The sequence below is a fragment of the Hypomesus nipponensis genome, chromosome 28 (assembly GCF_054491055.1).
Source record: "Hypomesus nipponensis isolate SF chromosome 28, ASM5449105v1, whole genome shotgun sequence".
Classification (NCBI taxonomy): Eukaryota; Metazoa; Chordata; class Actinopteri; order Osmeriformes; family Osmeridae; genus Hypomesus; species Hypomesus nipponensis.
Window position 1 is genome coordinate 6,804,068 of NC_140388.1, and position 13,973 is coordinate 6,818,040.

General features: G+C 49.2%; 3 protein-coding genes across 4 annotated transcripts in view; 1 reads left to right on the forward strand and 2 right to left on the reverse strand.

The window, feature by feature from the left end:
• Positions 1-3,435, reverse strand: part of LOC146219706 (rho guanine nucleotide exchange factor 28-like) — a 31,627-nt gene extending 28,192 nt beyond the window's left edge. The window contains exons 1-4 of the mRNA XM_084695322.1: positions 3,403-3,435; positions 2,419-2,560; positions 1,506-1,615; positions 1,247-1,433 (exon numbers count right to left, since the gene is read on the reverse strand). Of these exons, the coding sequence (XP_084551448.1) occupies positions 1,247-1,433; positions 1,506-1,615; positions 2,419-2,560; positions 3,403-3,435 (472 nt within the window). The remainder of the gene's footprint in view (positions 1-1,246; positions 1,434-1,505; positions 1,616-2,418; positions 2,561-3,402) is intronic.
• A 1,996-nt stretch (positions 3,436-5,431) lies between these two features.
• On the reverse strand, positions 5,432-11,423 carry utp15 (UTP15 small subunit processome component). 2 transcript variants are annotated; one of them, XM_084694623.1, is made up of 13 exons: positions 10,964-11,423; positions 10,106-10,241; positions 9,896-9,988; positions 9,445-9,629; positions 8,837-9,015; positions 8,504-8,629; positions 8,217-8,352; positions 7,880-7,964; positions 7,618-7,773; positions 6,997-7,098; positions 6,605-6,738; positions 6,279-6,337; positions 5,432-6,138 (listed from the first exon to the last, which is right to left on the reverse strand). In XM_084694623.1, the coding sequence occupies exons 2-13, from the start codon at positions 10,193-10,195 to the stop codon at positions 5,897-5,899; spliced, it is 1,587 nt and encodes a 528-aa protein (XP_084550749.1). In that variant the 5' UTR covers positions 10,196-10,241; positions 10,964-11,423; the 3' UTR covers positions 5,432-5,896. The 2 variants fall into 2 exon arrangements, with proteins under 2 accessions (XP_084550749.1, XP_084550748.1); XM_084694622.1 differs by lacking the exon at positions 10,964-11,423 and adding an exon at positions 10,450-10,623.
• LOC146219708 (transcription factor BTF3-like) lies at positions 10,951-13,378 on the forward strand. Its single transcript, XM_084694629.1, has 6 exons — positions 10,951-11,063; positions 11,715-11,783; positions 11,870-11,983; positions 12,151-12,352; positions 12,755-12,814; positions 12,938-13,378. Exons 2-6 carry the CDS (start codon positions 11,715-11,717, stop codon positions 12,982-12,984), a joined length of 492 nt encoding a protein of 163 aa, XP_084550755.1. The 5' UTR covers positions 10,951-11,063; the 3' UTR covers positions 12,985-13,378.
• The last annotated feature ends 595 nt before the right edge of the window (positions 13,379-13,973 follow it).

Below are 13,973 nucleotides of genomic sequence, written 5' to 3' on the forward strand. Positions count from 1 at the left end.
GTCCTTAGCCTCCAATCTAGACACTGCTGTCCTTAGCCTCCAATCTAGACACTGCTGTCCTTAGCCTCCAATCTAGACACTGCTGTCCTTAGCCTCCAATCTAGACACTGCTGTCAGCCTCCAATCTAGACACTGCTGTCCTTAGCCTCCAATCTAGACACTGCTGTCAGCCTCCAATCTAGACACTGCTGTCCTTAGCCTCCCTAGTTATGAGGGTCTCATAACTCTCAGCTCTCACACACCTGTTATCCCAGTGAATACCATTCCTGCTCGTATCTGACACTGCTTGTATCGAACACCCGATAACCCGATTATCAATGCATTCCAAAATGTCAAATCAATATGTGAGCGTCTTGACTGAACTGCTAATACCCAACATTTGCTCTTGTCACACGCTAGCAAGGTATCTAATGCCACACCTGCTAGTATCTAATAAGACAGGACATTGGAAGGAGTGGACATCATGGAGACTTCCGTCTCTCTGTCCTGGCGGGCGTCCGTCTGTCACACTGATAACTGAGTGTATGACGTCATGAACCTACCTTATCCAATTAGATCAGTTAACCGCAAACCTGTCATAGAGGGTCATTTGTGTCGTGGTGCAATGAACCAGACTGCTTTAACAACATTAACAGGAAATCACATTTGTTATTTACGCCAGAGGCCCCGCACACCCACGCGCGCACACACAAAAAACACACACACAGACACACACAGCTCATACACATCCACAGACACACACCGTGTGTGTTCAAACCTGAGTACACCCCCAGACTGTATCGGCACAGTGCTGCTAATCTCGTTAGCGGACGATGAATTGGCGCTGATGAATCCACCACAGGACACGCATGTGATGGAGACGCGCTCTCTCCCCCGGTCGGCCCGACGCGCCAAACCACCGTGACGAGAGGGAAGCGATATGGAGGAGAGGGAAGTTGAAGAGTTCAGCTGCATCGGACGCGTTTGGGAAGCAAGTTGCCGAGTGCTGACAAAGGATTTCAACCAAGGCTGGCCAACTGATACCTTATCTCTCTCTCTCTCCCTCCCTCTCTCTCACTCTCTAAACCATTCAAATGCTAAACCTCTTATTTTCCTCCGTGTTTCGATGACCTCACTGCCTGGCCGCTTGTTCCCTCTGCTGGACAGAAATCTCCACCTCGTCAGAGAGAAACCCGATGGATGATTTAACCCGGCGGACTTCGGTGCCCAACGACCGACCAACGACGGGAGTTGTTTGTCGTCTTACCCTGTCCACAGGGGCCGGCCAGCAGGCTCCAGGAGGGGGGGATGTCCAGGTTGGCCACGGCCAGGGCCAGGTGGTGGTCCATGGCCCAGCGAGTGGTCTCCTGGCCCAGGGAGAAGAGGCTGCTTAGCTCGCTGTGATCCCTGGAAGTCAGACACTGACTGTGGGTCACCAGGTGCTCAGCCAGTTCCTGGGGAGCGTGGAGGGTTATATACACTACGTGTAACTGTGTGTGCATGTGTGTGTGTGTGTGTGTCCCTACCTGGGCATCATCCTGAACGTACTCCAGACTGGCCCCTCCCACAAACGTGAGGGGTGAGGTATCAGAGCAAACGTAGGCATGAACTAGGACCACCTCTGCCAGGTTATGACCTGTTGACCAATCAGAAGATAGACAGGAAGTGATGAGATCAGACCAATGGTGAGACAGGCAGCAAGCTGAGACAATTTAACAATATAACATGTTCATACAGCAGACGCTTATCCAAAGCAATGTCCAAAGGGGGTTTTGAATGTGCAACATCCAGACCTTCAGTCCAATAATCTTCCACTGAGCTATACCCAACAAAATAAGCAGAAAACCTCCGCTTCGTATCCACTTATAATTCACAGTGTTTTGGATCGGTGCGTGTACAAATGCACGTACAGGCACACACTGTGGCAACCAGGGAACTGAGAAGCAGCGAAAGGCCCAGCACCACTGTGTGGACAGCGCCCCGGGCCACCTCTGGGACAGGGGATCCGGGTCAGGTTTGAACATTTCCAGCCAGCCAATCGTGTGTCGGTCAGCCCATGTGGAGAGCTGCTGCTCCTCATTGGTTGATTGGGGAGCGGGAGAACACACTGTAGCTGACCAGCGCCCGCCTTGAGGAGTTTGAGTAGGAAGCGATAGCCACATGGAGGAGAGCTGGAAGGTGGCTATGGTCTTTGCCATAACCCCTCTGTTCTCTGCTACCACGCATGGCCCTGGCCAGGACACAAGAGGATTTCCCTCGTTCACGGAAGAACTGTTTTGAAGCAAATTCTCATTCTTCTTTTGGGCACTTTTGTCTCTTCTAAGCTATGCATGATTATGCAGGGTTAAACTCCACTCTGAGCTCTTGGGCTGCCACAAGGCACGCGCGCACACACACACACACACACATGCACACACGCACACACACACACACACTGACCAGGCACTATGAAGCAAAGCATAACATCTCTTTGCGCTCTGATGACATGGGCCAGAGTAGATCCCTCTAGAACGACGAAGACCTCACATTCCTCAAGGAGTGGCTCGAGGGCAGGCAGCAACGCAAACACCTTCGCCTGGCCCTAAGGGATGAGGGAAAGGGAGGGGGGGGGGAGGAGAGAGACAGAGAGGGACGGGGGGAAGAGAGGGAGGTATGAGAGAGAGACCGACAGAGAGAGCGAGGGGGAGAGAAGGAATGATGAGATGGGCAAAGAGCGAGGGAGAGGAGATTTTCTCCAAGACTCCAATAAAAACAGGAATGCTTGTCTCTGTGCTACCAGCTGGGCTGAGAGGATGAGAGGAGATGGGTAGATACGCGAGAAGAATGGAGGGAGGGTCAGAAGAGAGAAGAGAGGGGGAAAGATAGAGGGATGAGGGAGGGGGGAAAAGACGGATTTGAAGGGACAGGAGAGTGAGAGAGTGAGAGAGAAAACAAGTGACTAAGAGGGGAGAATGAAGAGAGGATGCCGGAAGGAGAAAGACCGAGGAGAGAATGAGAGGTCAGAGGAGAGAAGGAGACTGAGGAATGTAGGTAAGGAGAATGAGAGGAGGAAAAAAACGAGGAGAGAGACAGAGAGAAGGAGAGGATGGGAAGAACAGACAGGGAGAGCGAGAGGAGAGCCGGGGAGAAAACTCTTTTTTTTGTTGTTGCTGAAACTCTGGTGTCACATGGATGGAAGAACACCCTGAACACCTAGTCAGGTGAGGGCTAGTCCTCCTATCAGCCTCAGACCTCGGCCTGGTCAGGGAAGCCCCGGTAGAGTGTGGAGAGTAAAATAGAAGAGAGGGTAGCTCTCTTCCTCTCTCTCTCTCTATCGCTCACTGCATCAGCTTAGCTCCCGTGGGGTCCCGTTCTCCCAGCCTCGCCATCGCCTCTCCCCAAACTGACCTGATTTCCTCCTCTCGTTAGGAACAGTGTACTCACGTAGAGAGGCACCTCTCTCCTGCTCAGCTCCATCCTCCGTGCACCTAAAGAGAGACAGGGGGGACATGATACCACACACACAACTTCCTTCCCCCCCCCTCTCTCTCTCCTCTCTCTCTCTCTCTCTCTCTCTCTCCTTCTCTCTCTCTCTCTCCTTCTCTCTCTCTCTCTCCTTCTCTCTCTCTCTCTCTCTCTCTCTCTCTCTCTCTCTCTCTCTCTCTCTCGCTCTAGCTCTCTCTCGCTCGGTGTATTAATGTATTCCTTAAGCAGGCGCTTTCACTTCGACGTACAGGTGGGGATCTGAACCTGGGCCCTCTTGATCCACGGTCAAATGCTCTACTGCTGCATTACTATACCCATCCCTCTCTCTGTCTCTCTTTCTCGCCAACCCAAACATACAGACATCTTATCTTCTCCATTCTCTTGTATGTCCAGGTAGGATTCCAAACAAAGACTAAACTGTGGAACGGAGGTTTTGATTTGACGAAAACACCTTTTTGTAACGCGGAGCTACGGCCCACATAACAAAGATAAGCCGTGCTTAGACGGATCAGGCAATCCTTTGATGTAGACCAGACCCTCCAGTGTGATCTGAAAGGGCACAGGCAAGTGAGACAGTTTCATCTGTCAGGGCAGAATTAGTCCAATGACGACCCAGTTCCAGGCCACAAAGAGGCCCCCCCCCCCCCCCCCAACCTTAACCCTCATTGAGTCAAATGGCGGTCCGCTTGTCGAATCCAATTGGATTTGTCCAGCCCGTTTTAAAAGACATGTTGCAGAGGGCTTTGCAGATACCCACAGATGAAGACAGGGGGTAAACAAGAAACCAAAACTCTCCAGAGAGCACTACATGGAGGACACGACAGGAGCAGCAATTCAGTGAGGGATCCCCTCCAGAAAAACACCTCAGCCTACTAAAGATACCTAATACAACAGCTAGGCTGTGGCTGTTTACATTGAGTTACTGTATTTATAGACACAGAAGGTTCTGCTTCACCACACAGGGGGTGTTTCGAAGAAATATAATAAGTGTTTACACAGTGTATGTGTGTGTGTGTGTGTGTGCGCGCGTAGGTGTGAATGTCCAGACCCCTTTCTTGTATCCCTCTGATCAGTCACTTCCTAGAAACAGGAACAGAACATCCGTCTCCATATCACTAACGACCCATTCGAGGTGAGGGAGGGGGAGAGACTGAGATGGAGACAGGGAGCAGGGGTAGACTCCTTGGTGCCTCTGAAAATCTCTAATTCATTTCCTTCACCTACCCTCTTTTAACAGTTGCATAATATATCCTAATAGCATTGCAGAAAGCAAATAAAACATGCGCTATCAATTTAAGACGACAAGCAAGCATGCAAGCAAGCAAAAGCCTATTCATCTCAATCAAATTGCATGCTGTCGGATTAAGGGTTGAGCCTCAAATAAGTGTCACGTACACCTGACGGCCGTGTAGCTTTTAATTTCCCAATCTATGATAGCCTAATTCAACTGTTTGTTACTATTTATAGGCTTGTCATTATAGTGTAATGCGCGATTACCTGAGTTACCGCACACAGGGAGTATAATCAAAAGATTTCCGAGGGAAGCGATTTCCAAAAGATTGAGGACGAAACTTCAAGTCCATTCAGAGTTCGCTACTTTAACGCACCTACGAGTCACTCCGCACGCTTCTTATCTTCTGTGGTAGTTAAGGCTCGAAGAGAGCAGCTCGCACAATCCCAGTTCTTCGTGAGGTGAGCCATGAAGATGAACCAACAAGGTCTGGACAGTTTGTCACAAAGCTCCGCCCGCTAGTTAGATGTTATCTGTGTAGCATCTCTGCTGTATTGACATCAATACTCTCTCAACGACCTCTGGGCACGATGACTTGTACCTCAAAATATATATTTTGTATTGTCTCCCTTTTCTCTCTCTTTTACAAGTGCTCTCATCATTACATTGGTTCATAGTATTGCATTTAATATTTGTTTATCACAGACATCGTTATACAGACACCAATGTATACTTAAAATAGAGGAATGGAGTCGATTATAACATTTCATTGTTTCTTTATAAAAACTGCACATAGAAATGATGCATAACATGTTCTCAAAATACCAATCAGTAAATGTACACATGCACCTAGTCACACACGCGCACACACACACACAGCAGAGAATAAAGAAACATTAGTTTTGACATTCAAATAAAATTCATTCCATCTTTTTACATCCATACAAATTGGTGGAATATACATACACACACACACACACGTATGAACCCCCACTCCACCTCATCCTCTCACTCTCCTTTAAAATAGGATCCGTCACCACAGGGAACAGCTGTACTGCAGTGAGCCAGATCCACGTTTCCATAGTGAGCTACCCAAGACAGATTTCAAGAATGGATCATCGCATTCATTCAGTTGTACTCCCGTGATCCAGAACACGCGTGGAATCAGTTCCAGAACCATACAGGCCTTTCCCCGTGGCTCTCCGGTCTTCCCCAGGGGCCTCAGGCAGCCTGCAGCTGTGGCCCCGGGGCCCCCACCTCCAACTGGCCCAAACCGTTAGCCCTGCTGCTGCCTGGACAAGGCAACTCCTTCTTGGGGAGGCTGGAGGCGAAAAGGGTGTCCAGCATGCCTAGGACCTCCAGCAGCTCCAGCTGGAAGTCGACCTCCTTCTCCACCAGCTCCGACAGACGACAGATCTGTCTGTCCACAATGGAAGACTGGCCTGCCACTGACCGGTAGATATCTGGACCGACACACACACAGAGATAGACAGAAAAGGTTACACACTGAACATCGGTTAGAGACTGAAAGATGAAGCGTTCCAGTGCGCTGAATGTGTCACGGATTCATGACGACCGTGGACGCCTCCGTGGTCGGACTCACCCAGGACCATGTCGGTGACGTTCGCTAGAACCGGGGCGAACCTTACATCAACCACGTTCCTGCAGAAGGACAACCACACAGCACACTCAAACGACAGGCCGACTGGGTTATACCGAGGTTTGATGTTTGCTTCTTTTTCCAAAACAAGGGCAATCGTATGCGAGCCCCAAAGTCACGTTGCTCATCCAAGGCAATGTACGGGGGGGATTTGAACCTCCTGACACTACCACTGAGCTAGACCCCTATGGATAGTTTGTTTTGTGCCCTAGTATAAACAATATGCCCACAGTCGGCAGGTCTATGGCGATCCGAGTGGCTCTACTTACCCGATGAGGAAGTGGAGGATCTCGGAGAGCTGGTGTTCGTCTCTCCCCGCGAGGGCGTTCCTCAGCTTCCCTCTGCGGTCCAGCTCCTTCATCATGGCTACGGTCACCTCTGGCTTCTTCTGCCTCCTCCATGTCTAACACACACAAGATGAATGCAAAAAAAATAATATTTAGATTTACCAACCCGCTAACAAACAGTATTCGGGACATCTTGACACGCGCTCCTTCGACCACCGCACGACCTCCACACTCCCGGACTTTTCCCTTCCACTCTCCCAGCAACCTCACTATGGGCTCATCCATCGAACCAGGCAGTGTCCACACTGGTACTCGTCCCTCCAACCCCCTCTAGGCCTCATCCCTCCCCAGCAGCCCATGGTAGTCATAGTTACCTCCAGGGCGGTGTCCAGAGCTTTGGACACGCTGAACTTCTTCAGCTGCTTGTCATACTTGGCCAGGTGCATTTGGACTGGCCGGCTGACCAGGTAGTCATCCTGGAGGGAAGCAAAGGTAGTGGTGGTGGTGGTGGGTAATCACAAACAGGACAAGGAACAAATGTATTAACACTCAATGTTTGAATAACAGGATAGACAGTGTCATTAATAAGGAGGATGAGCAGTGGCTATTATGACTCAGGAGGTCATCATGACTCTACAGTGACAGGACCACTCTGGAAGTTGTGAATCAACAGCAGCGCTGGGGCAATTCAATGATTCATTCGTTTTCCCACGCTAGAATCTTTCAAATGACAACGATACACTTGAGATACGTTTTCGACACTGTTAATCCCACGGCGCATGGGGTTGACGCATGTTTCCGGCCCCTCCCACTCTATCAAACTAGGGCGGACCTAGCTGATTAGAAGACTCCTGTCACCACAAGTTTCGTAATACAGCTAGCCATCCAACTCCTCCGTTCCCCAAGACTCAATAGTCATTTTCAGTCAAGGTGAAGATGCCATTCCTTTTGGTGTTCACAGGACTAGCCAGCCAAGGGGGTGTGCCAGGGGTTACCTGTTTGGGGACAGAATTCCTGCCCTTGACAAAGACGCGGTACGTCGGCTTCCGCCTTTGTTTGCCGGGAACTTTCTGTTTCTCCTCAGGACTCTTCCTGTGCTTGACGCTCAGAACGCCATTGGTCATCCCCACCACAATAGTCTGATCATCGGGCTGTGGACAGATACAAGCGCATACACGCAAACGCATTAACAATCTATTGGCGAGACTGGAATGGAACTTAGAAAAGCATGAATGATGGGAGGCGTCATATCCTTACAGTCAAGGCCAGGCTGAGAATGGAGGCTGCGTAGTCAAAGTTGTGAACCACTTTGTAGTTGGTGGTGTTGTAGACCTTCACGTGCCTGAAGAGATGGCAGAAACACACACACGTCTTACATGACCATGTCATAGGAGGGCTCACAGGAACACAGGCCGGCTTCAGTTCGGGGGCAGAGCTGAGTTGACGGGAATGAATGGTCCAGTAGCAGATTGTACTCCCAACAGTTGCTCAATCAAGTTCTCCGAGGAGCTGAGATCATCACTGGACTGGTCGATCGATGGATCCCCCAACACCTCATTACTCAACAAGGATCCCAGGGTATACACACACACACCTGTCTAGAGAAGCAGAGAGCAGTCTTTCCCCGTTGCTACTGAGACACAGACAGGTCACAGTTTTGTGATGGTTCTTCAGGGACACAAGAGGCTGGCCTCCCTTCAACAGGTCCCACACCTTCACGTAGCGGCCCCCTGTGGAGAGGAGGAGCGACAACAGGCATCAACCTCCATCAGAAGCCACAGTTGGTCAACTTAAGAAGGGTTACAAAGGAAGCGGTTGGATATCACCCTGTCAGTTTGGTGTATCTATTTCATATGTTTTTGGTTTGGTGTTAGGGTTCACCTGCAGAGACCAGGAGCCCCTCGGTGGGGTAGAGGAGGACACTCTCCACAGGCTGGCTGTGGTCCATGGTCATCACACTCTTGTCTGTCCTAGCGTCAAACATTCGGATTGTGTGGTCGTAGGAGCCTGGGGGGGGGGAGGCAAACATTGCAAGTCAGAAACCGCCCTCACGCGCACTCTCTATATCTCTCATGCACACCCTCTGTGTGCATGAGAGATGTCCATTTCTCTCTCTCTTCCCCCCCCCCTTTCTCTCTTTCTCTCACACTCTCAGTCTCTCTCACACTCACACACACACAAGCAACCAGAACCGCAGCCTGAGGTGAGTCTGACCCGTGATGAAGAGGTCTCGGCTGAGCTTGCTGGCGACGCCACAGCGGATGTAGTCTGTGTGCTCCTGATAGGAGCACAGCTGGGCGGCGTTGGGGATGTCCCACAGGCGGCAGCTGTAGTCGTCCGAGCCGGTGAGGATTTTGTAGCGGTCCGAGGTGAAGTCGGTCACGCGCACAGCCCTGGGAGGACGCGGAGCGCGAGAGAGAATCAGACGTGGGGCCCATTTCAGCAAGTCGAGGGTCTCTTTCATTTTTTATATTTGACGGATTTGTAGTCAACTCCACATGCTCATACAGGCCCCGCCCGCCCCCCGGAAAAAAACGACCTCAAAACACTGCTCACTGATGGTACTAGGGAACAACCTGGCACTGTTTAAATTTAGTTATTTAGCAGACGCTCTTATCCAGAGCGAGTTACAGTAAGTACAGGGACATTCCCCCCTAGGCAAGTAGGGTGAAGTGCCTTGCCAAAGGACGGATTAATAGTCAGACTCCCTAACCGCTCAGCCATCTGATCCCCTTACTGTAAATGCTGTTCCAGTACAACTTCCCCGATAAGAGATGGTGTGTGGAGGGAGCAGACGGGAGCTGGGGCTCTGGCAGACCTACTTTGAGTGCCCTTTAAACATCCTCAGAGCCACCCGGCCGCTGACGTCGAAGAGACGCACCACCGAGTCCTCGCAGCCGGCCACCAGCATCTGGCCGTCGGACCGGTAGCGTCCGCAGTACGCCGTGTCTTTGAACCGCGTGAAGGTCTTCACGGGTTCCTGGGAGAACGGGCCATAGATGTGGATCTGGACAGGGGAGGGGAGAGAGGAGCAGAGAGGACGAGGAGGGGAAGCGGGGAGGAGAAGAGAAAGGGACAGAAAACCGTGAAGAAAAAAATAATCAGATTCCGTTTTTTTTATATTATTTTTTTAATGAAGAATTGCGAACCGGCTGTTCTGCTGAGATGTGACGCTGGGTCACTGTGTTTCACAGTGGCACCTGTCAACAGGTTTTGAAGGACTGATGGGATGTTGAATGACCTGGCGATGTCAGGGTGGAGGAGAAGACCTACCCTTGTGAAAGCTGTCACGGCATAGTTGTGAGGTGCCAATGGGGAGCAATCAATGTTTGTGATCGCTCCAAACTCCTTTATCAAGACTGGGGACTGTTGAACACAACAACAGGCAAGGATGATTTGATTTGCTGTAAGAACGAAATCCCTCCACATACACCAACAACATCAACGTCCAGGTAGGGATTACGAACATTGTACTATACGTACCTTATAGTTTTTCCAGTACAAAGTATCTTGTGTGACTTTCTCGCCCAACTTCGGGTATTGTTGAATTTTGGTGGGTTTGAATGAAGCCATATTTATTGATTGCTTTTACTTATCTGAAACACGATGAGGCGGCCACCTGAATGAATAGAGTTTGTTTGACATGGGTTAAAATCACGTCTCGAAACATACAAAATATAATATAATATAACTTTGGTTCGCTTGAAACTGTATCAATTCTAGGTAAATACAAACAGCTTGCTAGCTAGCTACTGTGAAATAAAGCATGGCTACACAGCAGGCGACATGCCGCCTGCTACACAGAGATGCTTCAAACTGTAGTTTACCTGATATGGTGGTGTTCCTTGAGTATGAAAAAGGAGTATAGCTGCTGTATTTCAATTCTGTCTCAGATCAATGCTTGTTAGCTAAATGCAATCCAAAGTTTATATTCCAAATTAGCTAACACGTTGCCTCTCAGCACACCGGAGGCAGCCATGACATGTGAAAGAAGAAGGTTGCCAGGCATGTATTGCACGTTCCACATAATTGTCTAAATGTCGTGAAAGGGATTTAAGTCTCTCCAAAAACATTACATACGACCATGTAGGTTCTTTTGACATTCCTATTGTTTTGCTTTTTTACTTTGGCTAATATATTTTTTTTTTTTCATTTGAAACACAATCTCAACTCAAACCTGGCAACCCTGTATCTGTGCAACTTTATTTTCCACTCTTTTCTTTAATCTGTTGTTGTCTTTTCTTTAATTATAATGTGTGCTGTATATATATGTACAACAGACGTGTTACGTATTTATGTATATGAGTAGTAATTTCGTTGTAGGTTGATTTAATTTCTCACGTTTTACCGGGGCATAATCGTTGAATATTTCGTCACTTCCTTCCTTTCCCTCTTTCCTTCCACCCTCGTTCTGTAGGTCCGCGTGTTTACACACTCCCAGGTTGGTAACGAGCTCTAAAAGTTTAGGAAATCCGTTGATCGTGTTTTTATTGTGTAGTAGTAAAGGAGATCAACGTGTAATTTCCTCAGTTAGATCAAATGTAAATAAATAGACAAAATTCTTTTGTTTTTGACCTTAACGATAAACGGGGCCCAGCTAGCCTAACTAACTTGCTACTGGGGGCGGCTAGTTAGCCTATTTGTGCACAGTTGGAATGCGTAACCCACCGTGTCTTTCAAATTGGATTGTATTACTTTAATAATCACTGATAAATGGTGATTAGCTAGCTAATATGACAGATAACTAGCTGCTTTAACAAAAGTTTGCTATTAGGAATTGGACTGATAGGGGCGTGCACTGCATGCCGTACAGCTGCGCATTCCTAAACACCTACTTGACCAAATTGCGTTTGTACGTTACTTATCTCAAGCCATTCCAATTGTGCACCAGCCATTGTTGTACGGTCATTTTATTTGTGTGCACTTGACATAACTTATCATAAGTGTTGGATGATGATTCCTTGAGTGATCCATCGACTGAAACACAATTGATGATCTCATGAATTCTGACAACATTCTCTGCGAACATCCATAGTTTATTAGAATATGTTAGGTGGCGTCAGTGTTGATTGTATGATTCACCTGTCCTCAGATGAAGGAGTCAATCATGAACCAGGAGAAGCTCGCCAAACTGCAGGCGCAAGTCCGCATTGGCGGCAAGGTAGGTGATCATATCCTGTTCGTCATTGAATCAAGTGCTCTGAAGGAGTGTCGCTGCATTTCAGCATGTTTGTGTGTTTGCTCCAGGGTTCTGCCCGCAGAAAGAAGAAGGTGGTGCACAGAACGGCATCGGCAGACGACAAGAAGCTGCAGTTCTCCCTCAAGAAGCTGGGCGTCAACAACATCTCTGGCATTGAGGAGGTAGACCACCAGCTTTAAATGTACCCCCCCACACACACACACCTCATTATATATCTGATACATTCAGTAAACTACAGAATCGGCCTTTATCCTACGCTCCGGTTCCCAGTGCCGCCCCCCCCCCCCCCCCCCGCCCTCATGTCTTGTCACGTCTTGGTTTCCCTCAGGTGAACATGTTCACCAACCAGGGCACAGTCATCCACTTCAACAACCCCAAGGTGCAGGCCTCCCTGGCAGCCAACACCTTCACCATCACGGGCCATGCAGAGAACAAGCAGCTGACCGAGATGCTACCCAGCATCCTCAACCAGCTGGGAGCCGACAGCCTGACCAGCCTCCGGAGACTGGCGGAGAACCTGCCTAAACCAAGTAAGCGCTCACGCTTCTCACAATGTCTGTGCATGGAAAGCCACTCTCTCACACACTGACATGCTTCAGCTGTCTCGCACACACTTTCCCAAACCTGACTTTTGCCATTGTGTCCTCATTCCTAAACACCTACTTGACCAAATTACGTTTGTGCGTCACTTATCTCCAGCCATTGCAGTCGTGCACCAGCCAATGTTTGATACACGCTGTACGGTCATTTCTTTGCGGTCACCTAACATAACTTATCCCAAGAGTTGGATGATGATTCCTTGAGTGATCCATCGACTGAAAAACACAATTGATGATCTCATGAATTCTGACAACCGTCACACAACCATGCTCTTTTTCACTGTCTCACACACACACTTTCCCCACACCTGACTCCTGTCATTGTGTCCTCAGCCGGAGATAGCATGGCCCCCATGGTCGCTGCTGAGGTGGATGAAGACGACGAGGTCCCTGGTACGTTCACGTCCTCTGACAGTCCGCTCGGATTCAGGCGCCGTCCACGAGCCGGGCGTGCACGCACACTCGCCATGCAGCGAGCTAATGGATGTTCTCGTCTTTCCCTCCGTCTCTCTCTAGATCTGGTGGAGAACTTCGACGAGGCCTCAAAGGACGAGGCCAACTGAGAACCCTGCGTCGGAGCATCATACCCCAAACTCCCCCCACACTCGCGTCCCGAGCTGGAACTGTCATTCGTCTTTCACCACGTCCTGGATAGCGGTTGTTTTCCACCTCTTGGTCCAGATGAGCGAAGCCTTACCCCGTGGACTTCTGTCTTGTTCTGCTCTCCCGGTGCACTGTGGGAGATGTTGTTCTGCTCTCCCGGTGCACTGTGGGAGATGTTGTTCTGCTCTCCCGGTGCACTGTGGGAGATCTTTTTCTGCTCTCCCAGTGCACTGTGGGAGATGTGTAGAAAGCACTGTGTTCTCTCTTGCTGTCTCTCCTGTTACTCAACACCAACACCACAACATTTACGGTGGAATCAAATATCTATGTAATAAAAATTTACATTTAACGTGACATTGCTGTGATTGTCCATGTCGTGCTTTTACGTATTTTAACCATACCAGTCTGATGGTTTGGAATGGACTACCGGCTAAACTTGACAACGCGATGAACTGTTTCGTTTTCCATTATGCTGGTTGTCATACACACTCGCACAACACTCTGACTGGGTCCTTGTTACGCTACATATAAATTCTGTAAACCTTTTTGGGAAGGTGCCTAAATGTAAACGAAGCTAACATCCAAATCCTCTGACATCTGGGTAGGTGGAGGTTGTTATTCAGGGAAATGGACGCCTCAACATGCCTGCCACCAGTGAGGGGCCCAATCTGAGCTGGAAGGAGAGAAAGAAAGTAGAAAGATGGAAAGGGAAGAAAGAGACTTTCTGGTGACGACACACACAGGAAAAGGAATAACCTGACACATCAGTATCAGTGAAAGAGCCTAGTTCATGCATACGTGATCTGTGTGCGCGTGACCGTAACGATGTGTTTGTGTTCCGTAAACCAGGAGTATTCCCTCTGCGCTGTTGTCCTTGTGTGTCTGGGAATCCCGGACTGGTGTGGGTCTTGTGTCTGGTTCCATTCCATATGACCACTCAAATGAGAGG